The 14,615-nt window shown below is 61.8% G+C and overlaps 1 protein-coding gene across 1 annotated transcript; it reads right to left on the bottom strand.

Moving 5' to 3' along the window:
- LOC115520771 (tyrosine-protein phosphatase non-receptor type 11-like) lies at positions 1-12,360 on the bottom strand. Its single transcript, XM_030325424.1, is given in 16 exon segments — positions 1-774; positions 909-1,000; positions 1,108-1,256; positions 1,414-1,481; positions 1,586-1,740; positions 2,469-2,600; positions 2,818-2,973; positions 3,358-3,437; positions 3,692-3,788; positions 3,953-4,066; positions 4,276-4,395; positions 4,478-4,664; positions 5,287-5,458; positions 5,461-5,483; positions 6,540-6,662; positions 12,322-12,360. Coding segments are annotated over 16 exon segments (1,710 nt in total). The 5' UTR covers positions 12,336-12,360; the 3' UTR covers positions 1-746.
- Between the last annotated feature and the right edge of the window lie 2,255 nt (positions 12,361-14,615).

Raw genomic sequence — 14,615 nt, 5'->3', positions numbered from 1 at the left:
TGAGAACGAGGCATTTTATTGAGGATCCCACAAAGCCACAGGGCCTTCCGAGATGGGAGGGTGTGGCCACAGACTACATGCGGGCGACATCACACCCGTCACACACACCAGTCCACGCGTGAGACCCACGCCAGGCACGTGACGTCGCACACGCACTCACACGGGCATCTCGCACATTCCCTGATGAAGCATTTTCCACATGTAACCTGTGCTGTGGGTCGGGCTGAAGACCAGCTCTGAAGGGGGGTGGTTGGGGTACAGGGGAGCTAGGCACAACGCCAACGGCTACAGTCCCGTCAAGCACAGACTGGCCACTTGCTCGTCGCTGACTCACGTCACACATACAGGCCGACACTCAAACGTGGCACACGTGGGGTCGCACTGGTCACTGTGCCGTGCGGGTGGTGACTGGTGGCCCCCCGGTGAGCGACGAACCACCGCCCTGAAGCCCTGCTTCCCCCTCTTCCCTCACCTGGGAGCCCCAGAAAGGGCAGGGGCACTCGGGGCTCCCGACTGCCCCTCCCCATTTCTAGGCATCCAGGCCCAGGCCAGGGAGGGTCTGAGGGTTCCGGGACCCCTCCCCCAGCACTCAGGGACAAGCTCCGGGCTGTACAGTGCTGAGCACAGTCTTTTGAGGAGTGCGTCTTGCTGGCTCCCGCCTCCAGCCGCGGCTCCAGGCCCTGGGGGGGTGGGGGTGGGGGGCGGCGCACGCGAAGACCGTCACCGCCCGAGGCCCCGCAGGTTCTCTACACGCCGCCGGGGCCCTCTGGGGTCCTGCGGGCGGAGAGAGGGTTCGGCCGGCGCAGGCGCGCGGGATCCCGTCCCCCCACGGCCTGCCCACTCCCGGAGACGACGCTGTCCCGCCCCCACCCCGGGCCCCGGGCCCGCGCCCTGACGGCCCCACTCACGCCGCCGGTGCCCGGGACGACGCGGGCCCAGGGCTGCGGCCCGGGTCTGCCGACGCGAGGCCCGCGTTCAGATGGTCGTGCTCTTCTGGCGGCTGGCGCGGGAGGGGGGGGTCGGGGTGAGGGTGGGGTGGGGGGACACCCGCCGGTCACCAGGGTGCGGTCGGCGCAGGCCCCGCCCCAGCCCGGCCCCCGCCCCCACCTGCTCGCGCAGACGCAGCTGCTCGTCCTGGATGTACCGCTGCAGCGCCAGGTACACGAACTTGTACTGCGCCTCGGTCTGCACCATCCCCGAGCGCTGCCGTCGCACCAGCTGGATCGTCTTGGGCACATCGATGTCGCAGTCCAGACCTGGGCACGAGCGCGCTCAGGGCGGAACGGGGCGGGGGCGGGGGGGGGTGCGGCGGGGTAGACGGGGGGCGGGGCCGGCGCCGGGGAGGCGGGGTAGCCGGGAGGAGAGGGCCTAGATAGGAGGGGCTGGCCTGCGGGAGGGGGCCGCGCGGCTCACCCTGCCTGCGGATGATTTCCACCAGGATGTCAATCACGATGATGGTGCCAGTGCGTCCGATGCCGGCGCTGTGGGGACGGACCAGGAGGCCTGGGAAGAGTTTAGGGGCGAAGGCCGCGGCCCCGCCTCGGGTTGCACCTGCGTTGCCCGCCCACCCCATCCCCGATCGCACCTGCAATGCACCACCATGGGTCCGGCCCCTGGCATGCTGCTCTGTGCCCTGTTCACTTGGTCCAGGAAGTCGAGGACGCCGGCCGGCTCCGCCGGGACCCCGTGGTCTGGCCAGCTGAAGTACTGGTAGTGCTTCACTGTGCGCGGTGGCTCCCCCTGGGCAGGGCGGGCTGGTGAGTGCCAGCCAGGCCAGAATGAGCAGTTCCCAGGTGGGGCCGGGCCACAGGGTCAGAGTGGCACTGCTGTGACCTCCGCACCCCAGGGCATGAGTGGGAGGAGGCGGGGATTGCCATAAGGAGTGACCAGCAGGGTCAAGGCTGAGCAGAAAGGCTTGGGAGGGAAATAGGGAACTCAGGGCGTGGGGGCCCTCAGATGGCCCCAGGTGGCTCAGGCCCCTAGGGGAAGGAAGAGGGTGTGATGGGGTGAGGGAGCAAGTTTCAGGGACAACGACCTCCATTTGGGAAGAACCAAAGGGATGGTTAGACATAAGGGACGGGGTGGGGCATGGGAAGGGATCTGTGCCTGACACGAAAATAGGTACCACTGGCATATGAAGGGCACTGAACCTGCTCAGTTGGCGCAGGGAAAGACTGGGGAGGGCGAGGCGGTGTGGGTGTGAGGCCACCCTGGAGTCGGGCACCTGGGACCAGCGGCCTAAGGTTGAGATTGTGGCCTGCCTGTGAACGCTGCCCAGTAGAGCCCAGGCCAGGACTGTGCCCACTGGGTTGAGGGATATGAATACCCCCAAGGCCAATGGGCTTGGATGGAGCCACATGGGTGGGTGGGTTTTCTCTCCCAGCACAGGGCTCACCCCAGCGCAGACCTGGGGACTTCCTGACCACTGTGACCCTGGCCCTGCATATCTTGTGGCCCTCTAGGCTCACCTGATCTGGCCGCCACACCTGCAGTTCCCGCACACAGTAGCCCTGGGCCTGGTACTCAGCCAAGTTGCAGACACACACACGGCCATGTTCTTGGCGGCCATGCAGCTCTGGCCAATATCGGAAACATTTGTTCTGGGAGGGAGGGTGCATTGCATCAGCTGTGCTGGAAGGCCACCTGCGCCCTTGCCCCTGTGCCCTGTGGGGACTCATGCATGCACATGCATCCGCAGGGGCTTTCCAGAGTCGTCCGCCGCTCCCCCAGCTTCCCAAAGGCTGCAGGAGAAGAGAGCTGGGCCAGCCACCACACGAACACGTGGTGGGGACAGGGCTGTCAAACCCAAGCTCATACCCGGCCTCGCTCCACCTCCCTTGTGGCCATGACAATGACACGTGTGTTCTCCTGGTGCACCATCGCCCAGAAGGCAGCCACTGTGGTCTGCAGACAGCCCTGGGTAGCGATGTATACCTTGCCCTGTCCATGGCCTGGCTTCTCTTCTGGATCACTCTGTAAGGGATGGGGGCCAGGTGTCTGCAGTTTCCAGGATTTTAAAGTGCCAGAGGGCGATGCAAGTCTATGCAACGATGTGCAAAGTAGCAGCAGGTGGCTCACACACAGCCCCTCCTGCCCTAGGTGAGGGAGGAGCTTAGGACCAATATTTAGTCCGGCCCACTCTGAGGACTCCTTGGAAACCACCACAGTCCCTCTCCAACAACGTCTACTGTCCTGTCAGGGTCCATGGATCGTTCCTGGGCCCGCCAGAAAGAGCTCCAGGTTCATAATAGGGGGATGGGGTGACTGGTGTGTCCACACGTGGCTCAAGATGTCTGTCGGATCCATGCAAGACTACGCACACAGCCGGCCACACACACCTGTCTCTCGCACACCCACCCTGATGTAGTTGGCGTTGATGTAGTTGGCTCCAGGCACGCTGTCGTCCACGTCATGCAGGGTGACACGGGTGGTATCAACTGGGAAGGGGAAGATACTGCTCGGGTCCCGGGGGGGGGGGGGGATGGACCCACCTGCCTCCTTGCCTGCTGACCCCATGGTGAGCAGAAGGAGGGAGGAAGGAGCCCTGAATGTGCAAGAGGGAAAAAGTCACACCGGTGGTGGGAAGTGACATCCGGCCTCAACCTCCCCAGGGCCCCTCCTTGCCAGATGGGCCCCACATGGAGTGGATGGAGCTCTGGCCCCCAACGAAGCCCCCGCCCCTGGCCCTCACATGGAAGGATGTTCTTGTAGCGATTCTTGGCTTTGTTCTCCAGCCGCTGTCCCTCCTTCCGGGGATACAGGAGCTGGCATTCCTGCTGCTGCAGCATCTGGGCGGGGGGGGGGGGTGGGGGGGGGCAGAAGCTTCAGCCTGCTGCCCCACCCTCCCCCAGAGCCTTCAGTGACTGACCTACCTCCCCTCTGCTGGCCCTCACCCCAGCACCAAAGGACGGGAGTCCGTGGGAGAGTGGGTGGTGGGGAGAGGGGCGGGCACCTCAAACTCCTCCCAGAAGCCCTGCTTGGCCTTCTCGCCGGCGTCAGTGGCCCCGGTGAGCTCCTGTACTCGGCTCTCGATGCTTGCGGCATTGATCCTCGTGGCCTTGAGGGGCTGGCATGGAGAGGCCTGCGTCCAGACTTAGCAGGGTCCAGCAGACCCCACAGCGCCCCCCAGGGGCGGCTGCTCTGGCCCCAGATTGGCCACCCTGCCCTCGGCACTGGCTAGCATCCTTTTTCCTGGGCACCACTGCCCCTGGGGCCCTCCCACCCCAGGGGTGCAGCTCGCTCCGGATCCTAAGGGTCATGTGCCTTGGGGCGTACCTGCTTGAGGTGCACCACGACCCCCGACTTCTCCACCATGGGGTTCTTCTTGTAGCACTCCACCAGGTCTCTGAGAGTGTCGAACCGTTCCCCACCTCCCACGTCATACGTGCCGTCTGGCTGTAGGGGCAGCAATGAGGGGCCCGGCCGCTGCCCGCCTCCAGAGTCACACCCCTACCTCACCCCTGCTGCCACCTCCCACCTGGAAGCGGATCATGATGTGTGTGACCCGCGGCCGGCGGTCTGCCTTGTCTAGCGGCTGCGTGAGCACCGACAGCACGAAGTCCCCGGGTTTGCTCCGACTCTCCCGCACCAGGAAGGTGCCCGGACGTCCTTTTTCCATCAGCAGCTGCTCGGCCTCCTGTCCAGACAGGTGCCCATGGTACCACCTGGCCCAGGTGGAGGTGGGAAGGAGTGCAGGTGAGACTGGAGGCCATGGCCTGGCCAGGTGAGGGGACACGGACCCACCTGCAGCCAGAAGGCTCCAAGCCAGGACACAGACACAGGGACAGACAGACCCACTCAGACTTCAAGGGCCCCGGCAGTACACCTGCCCTGCCCAGCTCTCTGACTCTCACCCTACCCAGGAGAAGGCAGGAGTCAAGACAGGTGGGCTCTGCGGGGCCCAGGGTGGCCACCAGGTGGCAGCCTGGTCCCCAGCAAGGAGGGGCAGGGCCACCTTCCCAGACCCGCTCCATGCCCCCTCCCTGGCAGACGCGGCCTCTTCAGGCCTCAGCAGGGCAGGCAGGGAAACTGAGGCTGGAGAAAACTGCCCACGTGAGTCACCAGCCAGAGGGAAGTTACAAGACTGGCTACAGGGCTCCTGCTGTACACTCCCACCCCTGCAGCGAGTGCCCAGAACCCAGGGGACACTCCCTCAACTTTGCTGCAGCTGTGCCCAAGCCTGAGCCTGAGCCGTGGAGGGCAGAGGACGCCCGGGGGCCGTGCCCAGCACACCCGCGCCCCTCGGACACGCACACGTTCACAAACATGCAGATGCCTGCCGCTCACCGCTCAGATGTGGGGTCCCGGCAGCCCAGTGGGTGCCGGAGCTCGACGGGGGCCCCGCTACGCTCGCGGAGCAGCCCCCCGTGCTGGCCTGTGTGGTGCTGCACCAGCTCGGCCAGCGTCGCAAACTTCTCCCCTCCGTAGAGGCCATAGTAGTCGCCCGTGTTTTGGATCTGATGTGTGTCACCTCATCATGGCGCCTGGAAGGGTGGGCGCACCAATCACTGCTGTGGGGGGGGGGGTCTGTCCCACAACCCCCCTTCTTCCATAACGCCCTCAGTTTCCAGAACAGTCCCTGAGCTTTTCCAGCCCTGACATCTCTGCCTGTGTGCTCTTCCTCCATCAGGAACAGCCAAGGACAGGCCCCTCCGTGTCCAGCTAGGGTGGGGGCCCCACCGTGGGGGGTGGCCACCCCACCCCTGCTGCCTCCTCCCCACCGTGCAGTCAGGACTGGGCTCTTGCAGACCGTAGGCTGATTCTCCCTTGGCTGGAGGCAGATGCTAAAGCAGCCCTCCGCAAGGGGCTATGCCTCACCCAGACCACCTGCATAGGGGCTCCAGCTGACTGGGGACAGGGCCCTCAAGATGGCTCCCCAGGGTCACAGCATGTGACGCTATCAGGGAAGCCCCTGGGGGGAGAACCTCGGTCTCTCCGAGGTGGAGGAAGTCCATCCTGAGGGCTGGCATCATGACGCCTGCTGCCTCGGTTTTAGCAGAGAAACTGGAAAGATCTAGAGGCCTCTGGAAGCCCCCCCCCCCCCCTGCCCTGATCACCACTCTGCTGGTTGCAGCCCTTTCCCATTCCTCCTCCCTACGCAGTGGCCCTTTCATGGCCTCAGCCAGACCCCCTGTGGGCAGCATTTGCGAGCATCCCCAGGACACGGATCATAATCAGGCCACCGAGGCCCACGACCAGCACGCCGACCCCTCGGAGGGCGGGAGGGAGGTCCTGACAACTCTTACCTCACCGGGCCCTTCTAAATGACTCCCTCCTGCTCAGAAGCCATCTGGTCAGGAATGGCAGACTTCCACCACCCCTTGCCAGACCGTTGGCTCCCCCCCCCGACAAGACCCGGATTCTTGGATGTCCGGCCCCAGCAGGGACCCTTACTGCCCAGGATGATGCCCAACACCCCTCTGGGAGAGAGGGAGACTGATCCCCACCTGCCCCCCAGCTGAGGGTGTTCAGACGGCTGAGGCTCCTGGAGCCTCAGGCCCGTTCACACCTGGCCGTAGCACCCACCCACCTTCACCCACCTGACAGACAGCGTGAAGGCCCCTGGGCGGCTCTTGCTGGGTCTTGCCAGGAAGCTCCCGTGCTGGCCCCTGGACAGGAGCAGCCTCTCTGCCTCAACTCCACTGATGTTGGGGTGAAACCACCTGGCACGAGGACCACAAGTTGGTGATCCCAGACAGCTGGGGTGACACTAACACTCCGGCCCCCTCCCCCACCCCCCAAATCCCGGCCCACATCCAACCTCCACCCCACGGGTGCCTGTTTTGGCCCCCCTGCTCGAAACCCGCATGGGTAATGACCACAGGGCCCGAGGCCTGTGTGGAAGGAGGTGGGGCTACGGGGTCCTAGGGACACAATGGGCAGACCCCTGCAGCCGGGGCGGGGTGGAACAGACACCCTCAGCACCTGCACAAGATACCATTAGGAGCCTCGCCTCAAACTCTGCGTCTGGTCCCTCCGGCCTTGCCAGGGCATCCCAGCTAGGCCAAAGGCGCTTGGGTGCTCCAGTGTCACCCAGGGCTTCCTTCCTGCCCTCAGAGCCCGTCGACAGACCCTGTTCGCTCCACCCCTTCGGTTGTGGTGTGGATACCACGTTCTCCAAGGGGCACCGGCCGCAGCCCCAGGAACCGCGCCATAATGTGTTAGTCGCTTAGTCAGCCCTCCCAGCCACCCTTGTCCCCCGCCCCAGAACAAAAGCACAGGCTCAGGTCTACCTTCCGCCCTGACCCCTCTCCCAGCCCTAGCTCCTCACTCACGTGAGGTCATTGACCACAGGGCCTTTATACTAGCTGTTCTCTGCTCCCTTGGCCCCACATCCATATGGCTGAGGACTCGTCTCATTTCTCATCCTTTATTTTATTCTGCTTATCTTTCTTCATAGTTTTTGTCACCTTCTGACACCTGATATATTTATTGGTTTACTGTCTATCTCCCACTTAAGGATTTAAGCTCCAAAGGGCAGGAATGTTCTGTGCAGTGCTGTATCCAGGGCGAAAACAGTGCCTGGGTATTAGTGACTGTACTTGAATTAAGAAGTGAATGAATACGTGGGGCGCCTGGTGGCTCGGTCAGTTGAGCGTCTGACTTCGGCTCAAGTCACGATCTCATGGTTCGGTTCATGAGTTCAAGCCCTGCGTCAGGCTCTGTGCCGACAGCTCAGAACCTGGAGGCTGTTTCGGATTCTGTGTCTCCCGCTCTCTGCCCCTCCCCCACTCGTGCTCGGTCTCTCAAAAATAATAAACGTTTTAAAAAATTAAAAAAAAGAAGTGAATGAATACGTAAATGGATGGTGGGGGCATGGGTGGATGGATGGGCTTCACTTGAGAGAAAGGCCTGGGCAGCTGCAGGTCAGGTCAGGAGCTGTCTTCCTTCTGCCAACCGTGGGGCCCGATACAGACTGAGGCAGGTGTTGGTAAAGGACTAGAGGTGAGGGGGGAGTGTAGGTTGAGAGGGACCCCGCCTCTGCCCCCCGCCCTGCCTCCCGGGACTGTCCTCCTTCACAGCCTCTGCCATGAAGTGGGGGACAGGCCAGGAGGGCCCTCGCTCAGGGCTGTGCATAAGCCCATGGCCAGGGTCAGAGCTGCTGTGGTCTTTGCCCTCGTAGCTTTTTGCTTCCCTGTTACGGCAGGAATTTCTGGCCAGGTTTAGATCTGACCCAACAATGGGAGCAACGATGGTCCTGCCCTGTGGAGGCTTTTCTACAACGGAAATTAGACCATGTGTCTAAAGCTGCAGGACCCTTCTCCTCCGGGCTCTTCTCGTCCATCAGGCTTCCTTTCACTCCTGCCTTCAGGGCCTGTCCTGACGCCTCCAAGGAGCTGTCTGTGTGCACAGTTTGCACGGGCGTGCCCAGCACAGCAGCCTACAGCACGCTGAAATGTGAATGTAAATGAATGAAAATTCAGCAAAGTCAAGACCTGGTTCCTCAGTCACACGGCCACATTTCACTGCTGAGGGCCACGTGTGGCTCCAGAGACCATTGACAGTGGTAGGAGATACTTCCCTTGCTCTGTGCTGCTCTCCACTGTCCGCCCTTGCCTGAGTCCTCACAGACCTGTTTGCCCTCCAGCCCTACTGAGACCTCAGCACTGAGGGTGCCCATCGGGCTCGGGGGACCTGTGGTTCGGGCCTCAGTCCTCAGCAGCATTTGACTGACACAGGCACCCTGCCTCCTTCTAGAAACATGTTCTCCGCTCCCCCCTGGTTTTCTGCCTCACCTGGCCAGGACCCTTTGCTGGGCCCTCCTCTTTCTGACCTGTCAATGTCAGAGCTCCCCACCTGTGCCCTGCGTGTGCCTACGCATCCGTGCGCCTTCTACACCTCCAGCCCCACCGGGGCTCATAGGTACTTCTCCCCTCGGCATCTCTACTTGGAAGCGTAGCAACATTTCTATCTTAACATTTGCAAAACTGAAAACTCCTGGCCATGCCCACAAGCCCCTGTTCTTTTACATGGTCCTCACTCAGTGAAGGGAGCCGCCACCCCTCACAGCTCTGGTCACCAACCCGCAGCCCCTCCGTGCTCTCTTCCCCAGAGACCTCTTGTCCTACCTTCCAAACGCTCCCAGCACCAACCACCCCTGCTGGGCACGGCTCACCGTCTCTGCATTTTACTGCAGCCCCCACTGCTGTCCTCCCTTCTACACAGGACATCTGTTAACAGCCCACGGGCACCTCCACACTTTTGTGTCAGCCTTGTCTTCACTGAGGGCAGGCTCAGTTCTGACCTTGATGGCTCCCCAGGGTCCATCTGTTGGTTCAGAGAGGCCTGGGAGCTCAGGTGGCCTGCCTGGGGCCACCCAGCCTGAGCAACACTCCTGTTTTCCACTCTCCCTGGGGAATAGGGGTTACCGCTGTCCAGGCACTTCCTGAGCACATTCTGAGCATAGCGTTTTGAGTTCTCCCTGACATGGGTTTGTAGGGGAGCCGGACCTGGGGGCAATTTTTGGTCAAGTGGTCCAGCAGGTGAGGCTGCCAGGGAAGGCTTCCTAGAAGAGCAGATGCCACATGGTGACCTCCAGAGCCCATCACAGGAGAGTGGGCGAGGCCACCAGGAAGAGGGCAATGGCTTTGTGCTGTCGCCGGACCTGTGATGAGATACTGTGGAGGCGGGGGGGACCCGAGCCCAGGAGAAAGCTTCCAACCACCCCTCCACCCTGGGCCACCTACTCTGCTGAACCACATCCTGTGCCCAGATGCCCCCTCGCCCTGGCCACAGCAGCCTCAGATTCCAGTCCAAGATGGGCAATGCCCAGAGTGTGGGACAGGGGTGGAGGGTGGAGGCCCAGAGTCAAAGCCACAGAGAGAGGTGCGGGGTACCTTGTTGTCCTTCCAGGGACTCTCAGTCACACTTTCCACTGCCCTCTCCTCCCCACAAACTGCCGCTGGGTACATCAGGTGGAAATCTCCAGGGGTGGGGCGTCCTGAGAGGTTGCAGCCACTCACACCACCGCCCTCCAGAATCCCAGGCTGAGGCAGGGCCTCACATCCCCCCAACCAAGCCTCGAGGTGGAGCTGACGCCCGGGAGGCCAGGAGGCTTGCTGCCCCTGGCTGAGGGGGAGGGGGAGGTGGGGAGGCTACAGGTCCCCACCTCCGAGTCCCATACCCTCTCTGTGCCAGGGCCCAGGGTCACCTCTGTGCCAAAGCGCTCCCTGCTCTGTGATGGGTCAGTGACTCAGCTCTGCCCTGGTGACATGTCCCTGCAGGCCCAGGGAAGGGGGGCAAGCAGGGTGAGCAAGGCATACTGGGCTCCCAACAGGTCTAATGGCCCGGACTCCTCAAGGCCCAGCTGAGCCCCGTCAGTGCTCTGGAGCCCAGGGACAGCCTGTGTCACCCAACGCATCAGCCTGAACCCAGACAGGGCACTGGCTGGCCTGGCTCCCTGTGTGGCCTTGCTCCAACCTTGGAACCCTGGAAGCCACACGAACAGCCTGTCAACACGCCTACACACACGATACAGCGGCCGGACACTCCTGCAGGGCAGATGCTGTTGTGATGGTGGGGAATACACAGGCCAGTGGAGAAGGATTCTGGGTTAGAATTGCAGGCCTCAGGACCCCCAGAGCACAGCCAATAATCCTTCTCTTCTCCCTGCTCCCAGCGCCCATCTGCAGACCCTGACCCTTCTGGTCCAAGAGGAAACTGAACCAAGGTCCACCCTGTCTATATAGAACTAAATTAACCAGAGATGCACCTTCTTCTCCAACTCCTGGAACAGAGGGTAAGCCTGAGGGGTGTAGCAGGCCCCCCACCCCACTGTAGGATCCAGCCCCCTCCCAGGCATCAGTACCAATGTACCTGCACCCAGTTCTGCCCCACAGCACTAGAGGCCCCTGAGTGAGCAGAGCTGACAGAGGTGCCATTGGCTCACAAGCCAGAGGGTGACTGGAAGGGGACACGAGGCGGAGTTGGGCACAGGGGGATAGATCTTACTTGGGTTTTAGTCAGACCTGCCCAGGCCTGACAGGGGTGTGTAAGGGGCCCAGGGGCCAGAGGAGTGACATTCCAGATGGTCGCCACAGGGTGGGGCAGACAGGGGTTGGCAAGGGCGGGCAGAGCCCCACTCGGGGCTTTCCCAGGCTGGAGCAAGGTCACAGGCATGTGACACAGATGGGGCCTTCTCTGAGCACCAGAACTTGCCTGGAGAACAATTAAGAGTGAGGCTGAGGTGAGTCTGAGAGGTCATTCCAACCAGACCTCAAAACCTCCTCCTCCCTCAATTTGGGCTATTATCACAGAGCTTTGGAGCTGACAAGTTCCGATTTCCACTACTCCTGAGCCTATGACCTTGATGGAGGCCTCTGTGCCTGGCTGCTTCCTAACCACATCCCTCATAGGGATCCCGGGACCCTCATCACTGAGGCACTGCTGGTGGGAGCTGTGGGGAGGCAGTGGCGTCCGCCTTGGGCTAAGGATCTTGCTCAGGCCGAGAGATACCCTTGGACCCTGAAGCCCAGACCCTGTCCAGCCCCTCATTGATCTAGGGAGTCACGCAGCGTCCTAGCACGACCCCTCCTGTGACCTCTGGCCTCACCCAGCCCCTAGTGATATGTGTTTCACACCTGTATGACCCCCCACTCACATCCACATGCACGCTAGAGTCTGAGCTCACATGCGTGTGCGCACACATCCAGATAGCAGGGATCCAGCAGAAAGGGCAGGAAGTGCCCAGTTCCTGTCACATTTCCCATTTTCCCTCTCCACGGAGGCAGGAAGCTGGCTTGACCTGCGGCCGCTTAGGCTCTCGAATCCCTTCTGTGAAGGTTGCCCCCTAAACCCGGCCCCAGGAGGGTCTAGAGCAAAGACGAGCCTCTCCAGGGGGAGCTGGTCCTTACAGTGAGGCAGGGTCAAGGGACCGAGTCTAGAGCAGGGGAAACTAGACCCTGCAGGACCCCTCAGTGCTACTGCCCTGGGTTTCAGGCCCGCCCGGGGAAGGAAGAGGTAGCCCCCACCCGGCAGAAAACAGCTCCGATGGCCCAAACAGAGCCAGGAGCTGGGCAGGGTCTACACCTGCCGCCCATTCTAGGCTCCAACGACTGTTGCCCACCACCTGCAGGGCATGCTCTGTTCCCTAGAGTTAGGGTACCTCTGACCTTCACCCAGGCCCAGCCCCTCTCCTCCCATTAAGAAAGAGTCCTTTCATTTGCCTGGGTGAGGCCCAGCCTCAAGGGCCTGGCAGTGGAGAGAGGCTGCGCCAGGAGGTCAGGCCTGGGGACATGTCACCGCTAACCCGTCGGTGCCCGTCGGACCCGAAGCACATCTCCAGGGGTCGCGGCGTCAAGCCACCTAGCGGCCCTGGCTCACCTGCGCGAGGTCATGTCTGCTCCACGCTGGGCGCTTGGCGGGTCCAGGCGGCCGCGCCCTCGGGCCTCTTCAAGAAGGCCCCGCCCCCAGGAGCCCCGTCCACGCTGAGCCCCGCCCACTCGGAGCCCAGTCCCTGAGCTTCCTTAAAGGCGCCACGCCCACACGTCTCTCCGCGCTTGGGAGAAGTTGGGATAAAAGCAAAAGTTTTCGAAGGCGCCCAAATTCAGAACCAGGGGATTCACGCGGGAGTCCCGGGATCGGAGGACGAGGGAGCCGGGCGGCAGGGGTCCGAGTGGCCCCTAGCCTGGCCAGCCGCCTCCGCCGCTCTGCGACAGCGGATCAGTCCCGGCCCCCGCGTGTCCCAGAACCCGCAGACCTTTCCTGCCTTGCCTCCTTAATGGGGGGGAGGGGGGATGTGCTCCCCTCAGGGGGAGTGGGGGGAGGGGACTCGGAGCCAGAGGAGGAGACCCCTGAAGTGTTGAGGTGGAGGATGGGTTCCTGGATCCACTGTGATAACCGCATCTTCCTCTAACCCCTCCTACCTAACGGGGCTTCCCTCGCCCCCCTCCACCTCTGCCACTCACACCAGTCTCCGCACGTCCTAGGTGATGCTGACACCCCCTTCACCTCAGAGCCTTTGCTTCTGCTACAGCTGCCCCCTGTCTGCTTGTTTCTTGCCCCCACTGGCCAAACCACCTTTCATAAGCCCCTTGCGGGGGAGCACCACCCTAATTTATCTGGGCTCTCAACCTTGAGATTCCCTCATTCGGAATTTTGGGGCCCTCTCCTGTTCAACTCCCCTCTGCCACCTTTTCAGGAGTGGTACACCAAGGCATGGAAACTTCTGCAGCTTCCAACCCCTGTTCCTAGATCCCTACGCACCAATGTGGAGAGCAGTCGGCTCTGGCTACCATGCTTCCTCTCCCACTCACCCAGGTCACCTCACCTGGCCACCTGCGGGTCCTGACCCTCAGCAGCAGTTACCCTGAGAGCCCCCTCCTTCTGGAAGCATCAGCTCCCAGACGCTCTTGGTCTTCCCGGCCTCACCGGCCCACCTTCTCCTTAACCTCCTGGTGTGAGGTCCTCTTCTCCCCTCACTCGACGCCCAGAGCAGTCCACCTGCTCCCTTATGTGCTGGACTTCAGTTCAGCACCCCTCCCACCTGGTACTACATGGCTTCCTGGGCTCCATTCAGGTGGCTCTCAGCTCCTCAAGCCCGGCCTCTCCACATGAAATCAGGGTGGTGCCCACCCAGGCGCCCTAGGGCCTCCATCAGTGTCCCCTGCCCAGCCCAGCCCAGGCCTATCCACTCTTCTCCCGAATCCCTCTCTTCTCTTTTTTAGAGAGAGTGCGAGAGCGAGAGCATGCGTGCATGTGTGGGGGAAGGGCAGCGGAAGAGAGAAAGAATTTCAAGCAGGCTCCGCGCTGTCAGGACAGAGCCCAATGTGGGACTCGATCCCACGAACCTGGGATCATGACCTGAGCTGAAATCAAGAGTCAGATGCTTGGGGGCACCTGTGTGGCTCAGTTAGTTAAGCGTCCAACTCTTGGTTATGGCTCAGGTCATGATCTCACAGTTTGTGAGTTCGAGCCCCTCGGCGGGCTCCAGCAGGACAGTGTGGAGCCTGCTTGAGATTCTCTCTCTGTCTCCCTCTCTCTGCCCCTCCCCCCCCACTCTTTCTCTCTCTCAAAAAAAGTTAAAAAGAGTCAGATACTCAACCAACTGAGCTCCCCAGGTGCCTCACCCCTCTTCTTTTTATTAGTACTTGGGACCCAGCACTCTCTCACACATCAGGAGGCCTTCTCATGAAGTCCGAGCAACGCCGGCTCAAACCACCCCCAAGATCTGTCCTGTCCATCTTCGCCTGTTCCTACCAGCTTGGCTGTTGGCCTCACGGTCCTGCATGTGTGGCCTCCAGCTATTTGGGCTGGCCCTGCACTTTCTCTTTCCACCTCAGGCCTTTACACCCTTGCTCCAGCAACTTGCTCATCCTCAGGCCAGGGCCTGAGCACCAGGCCTCCTGGAACTTTCACGGAGCCCCAGGCTAGTCCCGCCCTCCTTTCCTCCATCTCACCTGCCAATCCCTCCCTAGCACTGGGGGTTTAGGGGTTCCCTCCCCTCCATCCCCAGTACCTGACAGGTGACCAGGTGATGGGAACACAGCATCTACTCCATACACGTCTCCTGAACAAAACAGTGAAAGAATAACGGATGAAAATGTGAATGCCCAAGGGCTAATAGGTCACCCAGGTCCTGTGTGTATGGGTATTTTTTTTCTTACATTCATTGTGGG

Source organism: Lynx canadensis, chromosome C1, assembly GCF_007474595.2.
Source record: "Lynx canadensis isolate LIC74 chromosome C1, mLynCan4.pri.v2, whole genome shotgun sequence".
Taxonomy (NCBI): Eukaryota; Metazoa; Chordata; class Mammalia; order Carnivora; family Felidae; genus Lynx; species Lynx canadensis.
This window is presented reverse-complemented; position numbering and strand designations above follow the sequence as displayed.